The 19,507-nt window shown below is 36.5% G+C and overlaps 2 protein-coding genes and 1 non-coding gene across 3 annotated transcripts; 2 read left to right on the top strand and 1 right to left on the bottom strand.

The window, feature by feature from the left end:
• The first annotated feature begins 583 nt into the window (after positions 1-583).
• pou1f1 (POU class 1 homeobox 1) lies at positions 584-6,509 on the top strand. Its single transcript, XM_034304766.2, has 7 exons — positions 584-777; positions 2,729-2,878; positions 3,036-3,131; positions 4,081-4,326; positions 4,994-5,158; positions 5,379-5,439; positions 5,537-6,509. Exons 1-7 carry the CDS (start codon positions 636-638, stop codon positions 5,748-5,750), a joined length of 1,074 nt encoding a protein of 357 aa, XP_034160657.1. The 5' UTR covers positions 584-635; the 3' UTR covers positions 5,751-6,509.
• A 736-nt stretch (positions 6,510-7,245) lies between these two features.
• Positions 7,246-19,138, bottom strand: chmp2ba (charged multivesicular body protein 2Ba). The gene is made up of 6 exons (XM_026948168.3): positions 18,912-19,138; positions 14,589-14,680; positions 11,916-12,110; positions 10,181-10,283; positions 9,184-9,290; positions 7,246-8,816 (listed from the first exon to the last, which is right to left on the bottom strand). Exons 1-6 carry the CDS (start codon positions 18,943-18,945, stop codon positions 8,703-8,705), a joined length of 645 nt encoding a protein of 214 aa, XP_026803969.3. The 5' UTR covers positions 18,946-19,138; the 3' UTR covers positions 7,246-8,702.
• On the top strand, positions 10,922-10,995 carry trnak-cuu (transfer RNA lysine (anticodon CUU)). Its single transcript has one exon. It is a non-coding gene; the product is annotated as a tRNA-Lys (tRNA).
• Positions 19,139-19,507: the final 369 nt, after the last annotated feature.

The following is a 19,507-nucleotide window of genomic DNA, read 5'->3' as shown; positions in this document are numbered from 1 at the left end:
ATAAAAGATTTTCATTGCCTGAAAACTGAAGGTGAGTCATAAAACAGTATGTCTCATAAAATTTTGTGTGCTAATTAAATTGCACTGTGCTTGTAAAATATATTCACATACTACCTAAGACATCCCAAGTTAGTATTATTATTAATTTACAACTTTGATTTTTAAATCTTGTAAATCATTTAAGGCTTACACACTTACACACTTATTCTAATTTCTATTCATGTCTTTTCTTTCTTTTCATATATATCTGATTAAAAAAAAACAACAACAACAATAACATCTAATCCTTTGTGCAGCATTTTATAATTGGCTGCCTTCGTACATCCTCAGCCTATAAACAATCACAGTGGATTTGTATAAGCAGTGACAGGCATTAACTGAAACCCTCGTGGACAGTGGAAATAGGGGGGGTGGTGTCAAGTTACCCCTTTTTGCCCTAATTACTGTGCTTTTGCTCTGGGAGGCTGTGGAGGCCGGGTGTAGCCCTGGGAAGGGAAGCATTAACATGGATGAGCAAACCTGAAGGAGAAGCTGGTATAAATACCTGTACACGCCATGCATGTGTCACACAGGTGGCCTGATACTGGCAGTGCAGGTGACCACAGAGATATCAGGACAGAGATAGACAGAGAGACATGAGCTGCCAGGCCTTCAGCAGTACTGACTCGTTCAGCACTTTGAGCGGCGATTCAGCTGCTCTACCTCTGCTTATGCACCATGCTGGAGCTGCTGACTGCCTTCCCGTCACCAGCCACACCACCAACATTGTGCCTCCAGGTAACTGCACCATCATTCAGCAGACTCACCTCATTTATCTTACACTGAAATAGAGGAAAGTACAGTGATGAGAGTCCTGACATCTGTCAGCACAATCTACAGGCAATTATAAGATCATTTCTGAGGACTGAGGTGTTCTATTGCCAGCTGATTTGTTTCTGGTCTACTGTTGACAACGCTGCTGACACTGGGTTTTAATTCACTCAATTAACTGACAGCTTTCCTGCAAAATAGCATTCACGCAGCAGTCTTCCTCACTGACTGAGCAATACTTTGTCTTGAAATATTAATAAGTGTGAAGACAAAGAGGATTGTTCTAAGTTGATCTCAGAGCAGACAGAGGTATTGAGACAGCTGTCTGAGAGAGAGATAGAGACAGAGAAGTGATTAGGACATGGTATGGGAAGTCACTGTTTTTCTATAGCACAGAGATTCTCCAGTATTACTGCTTACGCATCTCTCCTGATCACTGTCTGTCTTTCACTTACATTGAAGTCATGACCTTTCCATAAACACCACAAACTCTATTCTACTTTATTCATTCTCTTCATTTCCGCCAAGTTACGGAAATGTAAATGTATTTCAACTCTAAGCTCAGAGTTGAATGTGTACTGACACTGTTAATATTATTGAGAGAAAATTGCTTATTTTAAGTGTAATCATTCACTCAAGTGCTTTTCCATTTACCCACACTATCTATATTCAATATTCCACAGTGAATTGTCTAATATTTGCTTTTCTTTGACAAGGCAACAGCTGTACAGTGCTGTCTAATGAAAATGGGTTGTGTTGTGTTTTGTATGTGTGTGTAAGTTAGCATGTGGAGAATTTGGACTGACGAACGGTAATTGATTTGAATAAGTAAAAATTATAAGCTCAGTTTGCACAGCTGCTGTTTTCACATAGCAATTACAGAACCAGACATGTTGTTGGATTGATGCGTTGATAGCTAAATTAGCATTTGTTCTTTGCATCAGTGACTTACATGTGAGACAGCTTTGTATAAATGTCCCTAAGAAGCTCAGTGACCTGTGATGTTTTTCTCCCACTCATTGCTAAACACAATAAATCCTAGCATTCAAGCACAATTGCTTAACAGTATAATGCACCACTTATGTTATTTCTACCAGCGCACAGTTATTCACTTGCCTCAGTTTGAACTCAGGTGGGTGCCCCTGAACATTTTCAAGAGGGCTGATCTAATAATGTATCGACAATTGCTGTCATGCTGATATATCATGTGGTGCCTTATTGTGAGCAGATAAAAAGAACAAATAATGGAGAGATGTCTTTATATAATGGGAGGATGGGAGGTTTAATTCAACAAAGCTTCAATCAAAGAATGCAGATGGGGTTAAGAAACTTTAAAGCAAAATTCTCTGTTAGAGCTCTTTGGTACTAAAGGAATTTTAATAAGGAATATTTTTGTTTTTCTGTGAAATCATTTCATTATAGGGCAACTACTGATACCAAAACATCAGTGACAAATAACAAATTTTTCCAATATGAAATAATGGCTGTTAAACTCAAACATGTAACTTAAAAAGTACTTAAGTTAGCACTTTCACCAAAAAAAAAAATAAATCCCCAACAGAGTTTTGGACTGATGATATTCCTAGTTTGTGACCTAGTGAGCCAATATCAGTATGTATTTTTGATAGACTTCAAAGCACTATTGTAAGTCGCTCTGGATAAGGGCGTCTGCCAAATGCCGTAAATGTAAATGTAAATGTAAATGTAAATGTAAATGAAATGTAATACATATTATATGAATATATAGAGTTTTTCTTTTATTTTACCTATAGTCTATTTTTCTAAGGACATCAAATCAATGTGATGGTTTTATCTCAGTCCCAAGAATCCCTGAGGCACATCTGTCATTCTTCTTATCATTTTGTCCTTTGGATATAGCTGATAAGATTACATGCATGTCCTGTGCTCCTCTCCACAGTTCCCTCAGGTCTGCCCCTGGTCCAGTCATCCAAGCGCTCTCACATGCATCTGTCCACTTCTGCCCTGAGCAACGCCTCAGCCGGCCTGCACTACTCCATGCCCCCATGTCACTATAGCAACCAGCAGACCACCTACGGCATGATGGCAGGTGTGTTGGGTCACCTCGCTGTTCGCCTTCGTCAGAGCGCTCTTCAGAAGCCTTCATTCAAAGCATGATTCAGTGCTTTGAGTGATAGCAATCAATGCTACTCTTCGAGTGTGAGTGTGAGTGTTTGATGATGACAGCATAGGTTTTCTGTCCCCAGCACAGGAAATGCTCTCAGCCAGCATCTCTCAGACGCGCATCCTGCAGACCTGCAGTGTCCCACACAATATGGTCAATGGAGCCAACTCACTTCAAGGTACAGTCTTCAGGACAGAACATGAATCAAGCCCTTTTCTCTGCTTTTGTTTGAGCTGAATAAGACGCTGCTACCTGCTAAGGTCACTTTATCATTCCAAAATAGATCTCTGAGGTGTACCAAATAAGAAATTCAGTGTAACTGCAGTATATATAGACTGGACAAACTCTGGGATCATATGTTTGAGGACCTGGACTGAAAAGTGTGAATAGGCTTCCCCCTAGTGTCTATAGGGAGGATTAATATTATGGTAAAGACATGAATAATATAATTGATATACTGTATATAGTGCAGTGCTTCTCAAAGTGTTATCTTAATCCAACCCTTAATAACTCAGAAACAAGTAAGCTTACAAATGTCAGCTAAGGGAAAAAAATTGTCAGTGGAACATCCAGGAATAAAATGTTCTATGGCTCCAATAAATAGCCATAATAATATTGCAAATATTCAGATAATCAGTCAAATATTTGAATAGTTGGATTATGTTGTTAAAATAAATCTGTATTAGTATACAGCTGTGGAATTTATTTTACAGTTAAAGGGGTCCCTGGCTACAAAAGGTTTGAGAACCTCTGACTTAAGGAAGGCAAAAAGTCTAATCCCAAAAAGATAAAAAATTATACATGAAACATTGTCTAGCATGCTATTTTAAGTGTAATTTAAACCAGGATTTTTCTACTGTTGTGATGGGTCAGCAGAAAAACTGTGAAATGTTGGGGAACTGCAGCCTACAAATCTTTCCACAAGGGGGAAGCACAGTCCTTTTTTGTGCCAACTAGAAAACCATTTGCACCAATTAGGTTTCAATGCACATGGCTACAATATAGTATAATATTTTGATCACATGTGTTGTATAGCATTACAACCAACCTAATTTCCTTACCAGTTGTTAATAAATAAACACACCATTGTACCATTGCTAATGTCCCCTACTTCATCTAACCCTAAGGTGCCCTGGCTCCATGTCTGTATAAGTTCCCTGAGCACAGTCTGGCTGGAGGTTCGTGCACTCTGTCCCACAGTTTCTCCGCACTGCCCCAGGCCCTGTTCACAGATGAGCCTACTCTGGGAGACATCAAACAAGAGCTGAGGAGGAAGAGTCGAGCCCCAGAGGAACCTCCAGACATGGACTCACCCCAGATCCGTGAGCTCGAGAAGTTTGCCAATGACTTCAAACTACGCAGAATCAAACTCGGTTTGTCCAAGTCATTGTGTTGTTTTTAAAGGCTGGTGGTAATAGTATAGACTTCAGTTAGATCAAATTATAATACAAAAGCAAACATATGCTTTCAGTTTTTTTATCATTATTTTTTTAGTCTCCAGTTGTAGACCTGAAAAGTCAGATGAATACCCACCTGATTCATTATGGGAAATTTACACGTTCTGTATAGTACTTAGACACACAACTGTCACATGTAGTGGACTTTTCACATGTATGGCATGTGTTTTTATTTTCACATGTGATTTTTACACACAAATAGTTTATTTTCACATGTTAATTTTTCATATGTAGGATAATTCATGTGTTTCACTTATTTTCACTTGATCATATTGATTTATTTTCACACATTGCACACGTCACATGCGTTTACCTGAATTCACAGTGCAAGTTCAGCTCATAACATTTTGAAATGCACTTTCATATATTTTTCACTTGTGAAAAATATTATTCACATAATAAACACCATAAAATTTGTGATTGCATAAGTATTCACCCTTGTTGCTGTGAAACCCCATAATTAATTCTGATACAACCAGAAAAATGTGGAGGTTCAAGGGGAGTGAACAAAATTACAAAAAGTTGATATTAATGTACGAAAGTATCAGCAGTAAAAATATAATGTCTTATATAAAACTCACAGGTTACACTCAGACTAATGTTGGAGAGGCTCTAGCAGCTGTACACGGCTCTGAGTTCAGTCAGACGACCATCTGTCGCTTTGAGAACCTCCAGCTCAGTTTCAAAAATGCTTGCAAGTTGAAGTCCATACTTGCCAAATGGTTGGAGGAGGCTGAGCAGGCTGGTGGTGAGTGATCAACAAGAGCAGCTTACACTGAACCATGTAATATACTACATTAAAGTATTCCACTATTGTATCTTAACTTCTTAAAAGTTTAGACTATACTGTCAGTATATCAGAGACAGAAATATCCAGGTACATATGGTCCCAGCTATTGTCAAAAGGCAATTTACAGAAATCAGAAATCATGCTCAGGTGTGTATCCACACTTCATTTCTCTCCACAGCATTATTTAATGACAAAATGGGACTTCAAGAACGCAAACGGAAGCGAAGAACTACCATCAGGTACTATTCATGTGCATGTGAATCTCTGAGATATCTTGCTCTTTCATTATGTCAAAACACCAGATACCAGAAATGTATTTTTCATTCACTTCCTCAGTCTAGGGGCAAAGGAAGCGCTGGAGAGGAATTTTGTGGAGAAGAGTAAGCCGTCCTCACAGGAGATTGTGCGAATGGCAGAGGGACTCCATTTAGAGAAGGAGGTGGTGCGTGTTTGGTTCTGCAACCGCAGGCAGAGGGAGAAAAGAGTCAAGACAAGTCTACACCACAGCTCTTTCATGACCAAAGATACTGTAGGTAGACATGATAGATGATGATAATAATGATCATGTGTTAAAAAGCTACTCTTCTCAGGCTCAGACCCTTTACCTCTTAACTCCTCAGACAATCAAAGTAAATTTGTGTCAAAGAGAATGCAGTAATATTGTTCAGAGCATTATACAATAGTGCATACTGACATTGTACAGGGGGGAAAACCTTCCTGATTTGTTAACAGGAGTGAATGTAGTGCTCTGCCTGTACAGAGGTGACCCATTTAAGGGAACACATGCAGAGGAAATGCTGTAAATCATTAACATACAGTTGGGTTACCATAATTATTTTCACATCATTTTGACTCATTTTGAGGATTTTTTTTATTTTATTTGGATGAACAAATACTTCATCCAAGTGCATTTAATATAGTAAGTTATTTAAATTAATATATTCAGGTCTGAATTTTGCAGTAATTGCCAATTAAAATGTAATATACTGAATTAATCTACAAGTAAGGCAGTGGAATATTGATTTCCTATTGTAAAATCACTGTTACATAATAGAAAGTGAATGACAATGAAAACGCACATAAGAGGACTTCATGGTGGGTGTAATGGGCATGTGAGTTTTTAAAGACTCGCATTCTAATCACACTGGTGTTAATACCTTAAATAATTAAAAACAGATAAGCACAATTGATGGCATTGTCTTGTATAACTAACAAAGTTGAAATAATGGCAGCAAAAACTGTATAAAAAAAGCATAGTATTCAATTCACAACAGTCATACTAGAAGATATAAAGACAACACATGCACACACAGACACACAAAGATGGGGGGGGGGGGGGGGGGGGGGGGGGGGGATGTATATGTCCCAAGTGTGGGGGCAGACATTAATTTACTCCTCCAGGTGTGTAGAGCAGTAGCATTAGCACTTCTCTGTCCCCACTGGGTTTTATTGTGGAATATTTATTGTAATGTTCTACAGTCCTGAGTGTATGAACACATTCGAAAGGACTTTCTCACCCATATTCATGAAATATGATCTATACCATCATCAGTATCCTGTCACTGCTTGCCATAAACAAAAAAATTACATATCTGAGTTATATAGTCGAATTTACACTTTAGAATGGTGCATTGTTGTTGGGAAAATTTAATACCAAGTAACTATATATGCATACAGTATATACAGAATAATAAAAAACAATAAAATTTGCAGTGATGGATTTTCTCAACAAATCTATTCATTTTAAAATGATTTATAAGCCATTATTTCAAACACTGATAAATTATTTCAAAACTAATGGGTTCCACAGAAATTCAATTAAGCAAGGTCATGCTGCAAAAACTCATTAAGACCTTATGTAAAAATTATATTTGCTTATAATTATGAGCAATTAACTATAATTTAATGCAATTAAATATGGTCTAAAAGGACAACTTGACACTTGTATATTTATGCATCACAATTTCTCAAAAACAAACAAACAAAATCATAAAAAAAACCTTCTGATGCATTTGTAACATGTAGGAAACAAAGAGCACACCACAAGGAGTTACTTTTTTAATTCATTACAAAACCAAATGAATCAATAAAATTTTATTCATGTACATTTAACATAAGTTAGAATAAAAAAAAAAACTAAATAAACATTCAATTAAAACATACTGATAATCATAATGTTAAAAAGAAAACAAAAGGTGGATAGATGTATTGCTTTTCCAACTGGCACTAAAGCTACACCAGAGTTTAATGACTTTTGCATACTTTACAATTCAAGTTGTACAATTCAGTAGACACAGTATGATTTAAATGTAAATGTCCTTCAGCTAATGATGTATTCACTCATTAACATGAAAACCACAGCAGTAACACTGACTTCCTTCCTGGCAATTTTCACAGCTTCTTTCTCTTATCTGTAGACACGGCTCTAATTTGACCATGACAGGGGAATTCTCAGGTCAGTAACAGACCTTTAGCATAATTAGCCTGCAAATGTGGCCTAAGCTGTGATAATGACGTCTGAAACACAGTGTTCTTCAGCAAATACTAGACCACCTAATTAACTGGAGCTGACACTACAGTTTTGGGTTTCTTCAACACCTGTGTGCCTGCATCCAATTAAAGACCTCTTAGTGGAGCTAATATAGAGCTAATTGAGTTAGTACTGCTGACAGGATCACTTGTATATCCTAGTGCAGTCATATCTAAATTACAGTATGTATTAAGTTAATTACGACTGTGCATCAATTAGCCTTCCAAATTAATTCAGTAATGACGAGCATTTCATCATAATGCCATTCATCAAATCTTTATGCAAGATTTTTCAATGAACAAGACAAATGCTTACCAAATCCTTACCAACTGCATATCAAAGCCACTCATTTCATTATGAGAACAAAGCCTAAGCTTGAACTTACTTTCAATATTCATGCTAGAGAACCTACAGAGATAAAAGAATTGGAAAATGAGTGTCTCATATCTGCAAAATTACAAAACAGTACATGTATAAATACTTTACCAGAAAGTTCATATTATGTACACTAAAACCATAACTCCATAATTTTGAGAGTGCAAACCATGCCTTCAGCTAAATGACATGACAAGGGACTGAAGAACTGTAAAAAAGGGAGAACTCTGTAAATGTGGGCTGAAGTCACACCAAGGCCCCCAACTTGGGTAGGAGATGTTGAATAGTAGGGAGTTGGGAGATGCTGAAACTCCATCACTAGTGGAGAAATGGGGATATGTGGGGATATAGATATTGGGGATTTGAGACCTCCTTCACAAGACCATTCCTTTACTGACCCCCAACACCATTTGTACTCTTTAGATATGTACAGCAAATCCTACAAGCTACATGATTATTACATTTTTACATCATTGATTTAGTAGCTAGCCCTGTGGCTCTCTGTACCCACAGCCAGTAAGGTCATGTGTGTATGTGTGCTTTAGTATAAGCCCTTTGCTTTGGCTCTGAGAGCACAGGTGTAGAGTGTAAAGAGGTTCAATCCATTCCCAGGGCCTTCAGCTGCCTCTCAATGTCCTCATCGGAAATGGTCGCGGCTTTGGCCTTTGATGCACCGGGGAGACTCTTTCCAGCTGAGGGGGCTCTCACCATCTGCACAAAACCATTCAGCAAAATCACATCAGCTTAACAACCAACAACCATACAGCTGCTTGTCTGTGTCAGGCCTTCAGATTAATGTCTGACACTTCAAGAATAAATAGTCACATCATTTCATCAAGAACTAACAAAGAGAAAGCTGAAAGAAAGGTGGTAATATATAGATTATTTTTCAGCCCAAAGGAGCACATTATACATCTGTCTGAGTTGACAGAATCGGGTAAGCAACAAACCAAAGGCAAAGCCAAAAGCCACACATCTGCCTAAACTACCTAAAACCTATGTATAACGCCAAACAATTCATAGGAGACAGATGGAAAACTAGTAAGCAATGGAGCTAGAGAGTAAATGAGTCTCATACCTTTCCAGAAATTTCAATTCCAATTTCATCCAGCACCTGGTTCACAATGTCCTGAGATTCATCTTCATCACCTGACTCACTAAAGATGTCATCCAGTGTATCATTGACTGAGGATTAAAAAAAACATTATTAGTAATTTATTGTTCACTAAATATGACATGAGTATGTCTTATGGTTATATAAATAAATCACTAATAAATAACAACAAACATAATAAATATGCACTTATTTATTTATGCATTCACATAATTATTTGTGGTTGTATTTCAGTATTTATTTGTCTGTTCTTTTATGCATTTGTATTCCTTTGTATTTATTTCTGTATTTCATCTATATGATAATTATGGGGTGTGTTTTTTTACATTCAAGCACAGAAATCAACACCAGAGATGAGACATGTTCTAAAAAAGATTCATGTGTGCTGATGAAGATAAATTTATGTCTCTTTTAGTGCCACAAAAACCATAATTTCAGATCATTTTTAGTAATATTAGATGTGTAGATCTGTTGTCTGTGCGCAGCCGTTAGTTGACTAGTTCGAAGTATCCAGTGATTAATGAAACATTGTCTGACTCCTCATTATCATAAGGGCAAGGAAATACAGAAAATGGTAGGGAGGAAAAATTCTGGAGATTAATGAATAAATATGAACACAAATGGAGAAAACAATAATTATGGGAACAAATACAGTATATAAAGAAAAATAAATAAATATAAAAATATTAAAAGATAATAATAGGGAATGGAACAGGATAAATGACTAAAAGAAATACTAATTTTGTAAGAATATAAAATATTTATATTTGAGTACTTATTTTTTGAACTACTTTGGATATATAGTACATATTTAATGATCAATTTATCTTCTTTTTTGTTTTGACCTGGACTTCCAAAGTCTCACTTATTTTTCTCCAGCGTAAAGTATGTCTCTGTGAAACAGGGTCAACCAAATAACAATAACAATAATAATAATAATAATAATAATAAGTATTCTCACTCATATCTTCAGTCATCCCCATTTTCAGGTTTTCTTTCTGGAAGTCCTGCATTGTCTGTAAAGTCTTCTTTGGGTCCATTTTTTTATTGACAGCCTGCATAGTCTGAAAGATACACAGAGTTCATGCTATAAATCAGATTCAGAGAAAAATATTAAGGTATTATTTGACACATGGGGATAAAACATTAGAATCACAGGCAGGATCCAGCATGGATGAATACATTTTCAATGTAGTTCAACATAAATCCTGTTGTAAGTACAGCACATATAAAACAGGTTGAGCTGAGAGCAGACTTTTTTTAAAGGCCCTATGGGGTTTCAGCAGAATGACACTGCAGACAAAACAGGAAAAGCCCCATTTGATTATAGAGAATTATTTACACAAATCATCTCCGTCACATCCTCATTACAGACCATGTCTTTGACAGCAGCTCTTCCACAAAGCCTTCACTATGACACTACAACTCCCAGGACACATCAACAGTCAGAGAAGTAAATATTAATAGCTTCCTTCCTGACACAGAGAAGATAGTATCTGATTCAGTGTGTGTGTGTGTGTGTGTGTGTGTGTGTGTGTGTGTGTGTGTGTGTGCGTGCGCATGTGTCTGCGTGTCTGTGTATGTGTGTAAGTGTGTCCTAGTTTAACTATAAACTAGAGGGGGGAAAACACCTACTAAATTTAATTAACTATCATTTACATTTTATATTATTATCATATATTATCAGCACTATACTTATTTAGCGCTAGCTAGCTCAGTTGGTAGAGCATGGGACTCTTGATCTCAGGAATGTGGGTTTGAGCCCCACGCTGGGCGCCAACCTCAGCCACTAGTGGTGCACAGGCTAGTGCACTCTCATTGCAGGTTCCAAGCCCAGATAAATGAGGAGGGATGCATCAGGAAGGGCATCCGGCGTAAAACCTGTGCCAAAGCAATATGCGGACAATGGAAGATGATCCGCTGTGGCAACCCCTGACAGGAGCAGCCAAAAAAAAAAAACAACAACTTATTTCAATACTGCAATTTCCCTTGTGAATACTGACTAAATCATTTGTGAAACATGATATGATAATTTACAGAACTGTCCAACATTCCCTAGAGGTCTGACTTCAAATGTAATTTTAGACATCTAAATAAGATGCACTTTTCTTGCACCAGTCTAAGAATTTCATCTTTAATGGCATAATACAAATCCCCTTAATCCTGGCCCACAAACCAGAAGCAGAGTCCTATATCCTTATTCCTAGTTTAGGAATTCAGGTGAATATTTGAGTCTTGGGAGTATTGCTTTGAACACACTTTTTTTTTTTCCAAAGTAAATGCTCAGGGCTCAACCTGGTCATCTAGTCCTAGGCATCCAGCGACCAGTGGCTCGCCTCACTTCCAAGACCCAACTACAAGCTTTTTCATTGCAGCAATTTAATAGACACTATTGCTATACCTTGACTTACCACAGCTGCTGGCACCAGACTTGCCCTCCAATGGGTTTAGGATATGCTTGTTTTTCTCTCTGCTACTAGCTATCAGGAATGGTTCATTTGCATGCCTGCTGCCTCGTCTGCTCCAGAGACTAATGCTAATTACACCTGCTTATGCATTCCTTTGTAGTTCAGAATCTGCTGTGTATGGGCTTCTGCTTTTGCAGCCTTTTTCCCACCAACACTGATCACATAAAGTTAACAGGATCTTTCCTAAACTTAGGGATGTCTAGCGGCACCAAAAAGTAACAGCCTTACCTTGGCTGTGGTAGACATAGCTCCAGCCATTTTCATTTGAGAGTTCATGACCTTCGTCTGTGTGGACATAGAGGTCACTTTAGAGCTCACAGCATAGGTTCGGTTCTTCTGCTTCCTCAGCTGGACCAGCTGCTTAGCCAGGATCTTGCAGGCATCTCTGTTTCCAGCCTTGGCCATTTTCTTAATTTCCATTTCCTGTTGAGGACAAACAGATTTATAATTTAAATTAAATATGGCTTCCTACCTGCAATGCCTCTTAAAGCAATACCACCTATGGTATTCATAACAAGAGTTATGCTCAATGGTGGTGTGGATATGTAACAAAGCAAACTTTGGAAGCCGATGCACCAAGCTGATGACTGGTTTAGATTCTCAAGTAAGCATCTGTTAGTTAGTGAATAAAAGCAGCATATTAGGGCTCCAGGGACTTTATGCATTAGAAATATGCTCTAATGCAGAGTGAAAATATACACACGACTCTGCCCTGCAACACCACCACAGTCTCAGGTTACTGGAAAGCTGCACATTAGCAGCGCAGAATTAGCTGGGTTTTTGTGTCAACATCAGAATACATTCATGGGTTCATTAATAAATGAACAAAATTGCTCATAAAACATCTGCCTGCAAAAAGTGTACGACAGATTTCCACCAAAGTGAATAGTACCACAGTGCTGCTAGTGTTGGGGTTAAAAAAAAATAGCAATGAAAAAGTAGGAGAACTTTTTTCTATTCAGTTTTAAATATGTGGTACATGCCATCTGTTCTATAAAAACTTTTGAATATACAGTACTGTGTAAAAGCCTTAGGCATATGTAAAGAAAGGCTGTAAAGCAAAGATGCCTCAAAAATAATGAAATTTTATAATAATGAAAAGTTTCAAAGAGTTCAAAAGTTCATAAGCAAACAGTAAACAGTAATAAATTAAAGTCAATATTGGTGTGACAACCTTTTTTTAAAAAAATTAGTAGTCTCAGGTACACTTTGTGCAGTTTTATAAGTAAATTAGGTGGTAAGTTTAACTGAGCATCTTGGAGAATCTGCCACAGTTCTTGTGGAGACTTCATTATGTTTTTTTTTTTTTGTCTGAAAAGTGATATGTAATATGTTGCTTTCTCGACTGACATACAAACATTTTTCTGTAACATTTTAATTTTGTATTGGAAAAGTAACGTTTGGAAATATATACAATGTCATAAAATAAACATCTATAACAAAAATTGTACTAAAAAGGGCAGTATTGAAGGGCAGTACTGCGGATTTATGGATAGTCATTAAACTCTAGTCTTTCTTTCTCTGCATTACTTGGACGTCCATGATTGAGGAATGTTCTGATCATTATCATTAACCAACAAAATTAGACAAAGATGTTTTATTATTTAGCCTCTTTGGAGACGTAAACAAATCAGAACACTGCATACACACATTAGGTGCGTGTTTGGAAGTGTTAATTATTAATAAAGAATTAATTAAAAGCAAAGAGCAAGTATGCCATTCTTACCTGGCATTTTTTAAACTGAGATGTTGTTTTGTAGTACAATGTACAAGATATCATTTTTTGGCAGATGTGAGCTTGGGCAAGTTATAGTCTGATGTGCTGAAAACTTGCACTGGCTTCATGCACAATGAAACAGGTGCTTGCTGTCTCTCAATCTCCTTCACAAAATAACGGCCTGAAAGCAGCGTTGATAAACTGATACAATGCATCTTCCTACTTCAGCATAAAAAATGTGCCCTTAAAAACTGCGCCCAATGTATACATCATGACAGATGATTCACTAGTCTGGTGTCACTCTTCCTGCTTGAAAAGAGAGAATTCTGCTGTTGAAACTTACTGTTGATGAGCATCTGATCCTGTCATGGTTATTATTAATACTGTTTGGTGGAGTGAAATGGGAGCAGTGGAATACAACTTATTAGGGATGTTTTATTGCTGTGTCAGCCACTAGGCAGCGCTTAGAGTCTGAGAGCTGGAACAAAAGTGACAGAGTGATGTCTAAAGCAGTACAGCCTCCTGTCTACAGTCTGACAATAGATCCACCATCATAAGCTACGGTAAAGTAAGCTGCACTGCACTGCAGACTTTGCATCGATCTGCAAAATGACAAGATGTTTTTAACAGTTTGTCAAGGCCTACAGATAAAACGATGCCTTACCGGAAAGTCTTCGAATCGCAAAGACACAAAAATGCTTCCTGTGCTAAAAAAGCTCACTTTAGACAACTTTCTAAGTCTTACAACAGAGCACTTTCTTAATTAGAATAAAAATAAATCATAAGATTACAGGAGCCTCCTGTATCCTGAATTATATTCACATTTCGAAGTTTACTAAAAAGCCAGACCAGTTTCTTCGTTTAATGATTAAAACATGGCAAAAGTGAGGGGAAATACATTATTCAAAGGTTATAATGCAGACAGCCTGCAGAGCGTTTCTTTCTCCTGAGCCCTCAGGTGTTTTAGCGAGAACATCCCTCCTATTAATGCCATTTAGACCATCTAATTTGCTTATTTCTGAAACCAAAACACAGAACTTAATTTTAGATTGGGAGCAATAAGTCACAAGCAGAACAGACCACACTTAATTGAAATTACTAAAAGTGCTCTGTATAGTTCAAGTGTAAACATGAATTTGGGAAATAATTTTTTTTTGCATGCATACATTTTCTGTTCCACTTACCATTTGCTTCTCCTGTTTCTCCAAAGCAGCACGGTCTCTGCTGATTTGTCTTTGTGTGCCTCTCAGATCTTTTGCCTGCTCTTTGATGATATCTGTGGCAGAAGAGGATGAGGAGAAACATACAATAAATCTGCCTTGAAAATCCAGTTATAGTTCATTGAGCTGAATCTCTGAGCCTGTCTTTGAGGTCTAATGCATGTGCGGACCACTATGTAGGCCACTAAGCCAATTCTAAACACAGTGCAATACTGACAGCAGATTCATGCTCAGAAAGCGTTGTACTAAAGCTGCTTTTAACTTGTGGAGTTCAAAATTTTCACACCTCTAAAGATACATATAGACATCTATATCTATAACTACTATCTATCTCTCTCTCTCTCTCTCTCTCTCTCTCTCTCTCTCTCTCTCTCTCTATATATATATATATATATGCCTATATATACACCTATATATGTGTACAAAATGTATAATAAAGCTGTTTTGTCTGCAGAGGTGTGATTTTGTTTGCCAAAAAAATTCACCTCCCATTAAGTGTTTTATGGAATCAAACTGCACCTCTTAAATATGCAATGCTTTGATTCTCCAATTATTTATCATATTAAACTACATCTTATTGTTGGCCATGCGACAAGAACACACTGAAATTAATTCAGTATATTTTCTCATTTACAGTTAACAGATATACCATTTTGTCTACAGAGAAATGGAAACTGGAACTAGAAATGGAGATTGGTCCCTTACTACATGCTCAAACGATAGTTGTACACAACTGTTCAATGGTTCAACGTAATGAGTTAATTAGTTGTGATCACATGGGAAAGCAACACTATTACTGTATTGCTTCAGTCCCATTGAGGCGTGGTCTTTTTGTTATTGGATCTACATTTTTTTAATAGGGACTTCAGACCATGACACTCCAGCTCCCATTCTCATTCATTCATTGCTTTTCATTGAGTACGAACCTTCTTAACAGAGGTTATTGGCTGTTTCAAACCATCACAAAGCTATTTTCAAATGGTGAACTTTGTCTTTACTTGGCTAAATAAACATACATGATTCGATGGATGGCAAAAGATATGAGAATTCCAAAGTCTTCTGGAGCATGTAACACTGAGTCTGGTTTATTTAACTGGTTTTAAAGCCATATCAATCAGCATACAGTTTTCTTTAACAATATAACTGGGCACCTCCAAAATCAGGGCATTCTCCCAACAGCCATTTATTAACATTTTTTAAAAATCTTCAACTAAATTTTAACCACACCTTTAACTGGAAAAGCTGCTCACCCCTACAATACATGGGATTACTAATTTGAATGGTGACCAAATTTGTTACTGGGTTATAAGCACAGAAACACTCCAGTATCATAGTCTCCAAACGGAGAATCAAAGTCATCTGCATAATACCAAATTGTGTTTGATATTATTTTAAAATAAAATAATTCCTGAAGTAAATTACCCTATAAAATAACTGTAAACTAAGTGCAACAACACTTGGGTACATAAAAAAAGAACTGCATAATTTGCTTTAAAAAGAAACCCATTTAGCCCATAAGACAGTCTACATGAACAAAAAAGTGATTACTAAGTCAGAATATTGCCTTGAGTAAAACATTCAAGTGTTTATATGAGAGAGAGGAAAAGGGAGACATGAATCAAAGATGTGGTGAGTTTGTCTGGAGGCAAACCAGACATTTTTTTATATCATACATTTTTATAGTGTAAAAATTAACCTCCATCCACCATCCATGCTCACACACTTCAGGTACCAGAAAAGGGAGCCCAATGCCCATAGGGATGTTACGGTCTGACACACACTTCTCATGTATGACAATGATATCATGATATAAGTTCCTCTGCCAAGCAGATAAAACAAAAAAAAAAGAAGGGAAAAAAATGCAAAAGAAAAGAAAAGAAAAATAGTTGGATTCCTAAAACAAACAAATAATAATAATAATAATAATAATAATAATAATAATAAAACCCAAATGAATGTGAAAACCTTTCTTTTGGAAAAAGAAAAAAAATTAAACATTGAATCAAACAAATCCAATCAAATATAAAATGCAATCAAAATAGTCTTATTTTAAATGGATAAATAAAATTACACAATAACTTTTACAAATGTTTCTTACAAACTTATCATCCAAAAATGGCAAAGTAACTGTTAACGACTTTAATACGCTACGTAAAAGATGACGTACATCGAAACGTATTAGAGGGTGGGATGTCGTCCACGCAAGTCTTCGAGACAAACCAACTGTGCCATCTCGACATAAGGCAGAGGATAGTTTGGCACACTGGCGCTGCACTAACACTGTTTTAATACTGTGTTAACATGGCACTAATGCTGAACTGGCACATGAACCTGAGAAATACACCATGGAAAAGCAATGACAGAGGAATACACCCAACATGTAAGTATCAATAATTATTTATTGTGTTTATGTGTTTAATTAATGTACGCTTTTACTTATAACAGTGATCTGGTAAACCTGTCAAAAGACTACTCACAAATTATTCTATTAAAGGTTTACATTATAAGAAATATTGTGAAGTGTAGGTAGGGCTTCATATCTGCTATGGTTTAGCACAGATACAACAAACGTTAAGGAAATGTGCAATAAAGGGCAAAATTGTAAATCCTGGAAGATTTAATATTATATATATATATATATATATATATATATATGTATATATATATATATATATATACATACACTTTTGGAGACATTTTAATAACAGGAATCCATTATTAATGATCAAAGCTATTTGAATGGGAGCCAGAAGAAGGTTTTTGGCAAAACATTGTAGATATCTGCACTGTAAAGAAAACTGAACATACAAAATAGTCAACTTCAATGGTCTAGTGCCATAAACTGATATGAAGTTGATTTAACACCACTGTAAGGAAAAGAAAGGTATTAGCTATAAAAGCCTTGAATAATGTAGCCCTGAACTAAGCACTTTGTCTGGCTCCATCAAGCATTAAGAGCAGGATCCCTCCGACTAAACCGCTTTTTGATGTACCTCATTAAACACAGTCAATACGTTAAATGGCTTGTTGAAATGGATATCCTGAATTATACTCAAAAACTGTACGCTTTACCTCAGGCAACTGCAGTATGTTACATTATGTACACAGACGGAGTGAGACTTTAGTGGTCAGGTGAGTTATATCTGCTATGGGTTAGCACAGATACAACAAGAAAATGTACTGTACTGTAAAGCCTGAAAGATTTGTATATATACACTTTTGGAGACATTTTAATGACAGAAATGAATTATGAATGATTAGTTGAAAGCTATTTAAATGGGAGCCAGAATAGGTGTAACACTGTGAAGAGAGTTTGTAGCAGACATTTCTGCCAAACAAAAAAGAATAAAAGTAGATATGTGCAATATAAAAGAAAATAGATCATATAAATACAGCCGACTCCAGCAGTCTAGTGCCATGAACTGAAAGGAAGTTGATTTGACACCACTGTGAGGAAAAGAAAGGTATAGGCTATAAAAGCCATGAATTAAGCCATGAACTAAGCACTTAGTCTGGCTCCATCACGCATTAGGAACAGGATCCCTTCAACTAAACCAGGTACCTTGAATTATTCTTGAACACTGTAAGCGTTTCCTTGCGCAAGTGCAGTATGGTACATTAGGCACACAGACTGAGTGAGACATTAGTGGTCAGGTGAGTTATTCAAATTCTGAACCACTGACATGTTATAGAGAACTGCAAAATATACTAACTAATATTACTTAGAATATATTTCTAAAAAATAAAGTTCTAAGTTAAAAAATATTATCACATCAACCGTTATTATTATTAATATTTTTTATATTTTATATCTGTTATTATATTGTATTTATTATTTTTATTTTACTTATTATTATTATTATTATTATTATTATTATTATTAATAGTTAACATGGGTCTCCTTCTGTTACATAAATCTCTCTTAGGATCTAACTTCATATAGACTGAACTAAGGGCTCTTTCCACACACAATAAGTAGATTATAATTAAGTGAAATTATTAATTTATAAGACACATTAAGTGGTTATAATTTGGGATTATTTTTATTATTATTATAGCTAACATGATTCTCCCCATATTGCTGTTTCACACAGAGGGATCAGAAAATTAGAATAATTTCTTTCTTAAAGCTGCTGGTGTTTCCCAAATTAGCAGAACAGGAAGAACGTGAATTCCTAAACTAGCACATGTGGAAGGTTTGAATGGAGAAACTGTGAAAGGCACCAAGTAGATGCTAAAAAAAAGTATGAATTAATCAGCAACAATTAAAAAAAAAAAGTAACTTACCGTCGACAGTCTTCTTCCTAAACAGAGATGCCATGACGACTCGATGGACGTTTAAAACTAAATAAACTGTGACTAAGGTTCGGTTTAGTGTGGGATCTCAGGGCGGCTGTGTGTCGATTCAAAAGTCCTGATTTCCTTGTTTGTTATCTGTAAAGCGAGCTGACTTTCCCTACACATGACTGCACTGAGTCAGCGCGCCTCTGACGTCACCGCCGAGCTCACGCGCGCTTCCTGCCACGCGCTCTAGAGGACGCTGTAGACCGCTGGCTGAGGGGGCGGGGACTCGCTTTTACACAGCGTTGCCAGATCCGCTGTTTTCATGCTAAAGGACGGGTTAAAAATGCAGTTGCGGGTGAAAATTAAAAGGTGCGGGTTTTTTTAATAGCTACTTTAAATATTTAACTCTCCCACTAAAACAACTAAAGAAAAAAATATCTGTCATATAAATTTATACAGATGTGGGTGGTGAATGCCTGGTGACGTCATCGCCTGCTATTTAACACAGAACATTTATTAATTAATTAATTAATAATTGTTGTAATTAATAATTCTGTTGTATATGTTGTAGAAATGTTGTAAATTAATAATTGTTGTAA

Source organism: Pangasianodon hypophthalmus, chromosome 5, assembly GCF_027358585.1.
Source record: "Pangasianodon hypophthalmus isolate fPanHyp1 chromosome 5, fPanHyp1.pri, whole genome shotgun sequence".
In the NCBI taxonomy this organism is placed as follows: domain Eukaryota; kingdom Metazoa; phylum Chordata; class Actinopteri; order Siluriformes; family Pangasiidae; genus Pangasianodon; species Pangasianodon hypophthalmus.
The sequence above is the reverse complement of the archived record's forward strand: the minus strand, read 5'-3'. Positions and strand labels throughout refer to the sequence as shown.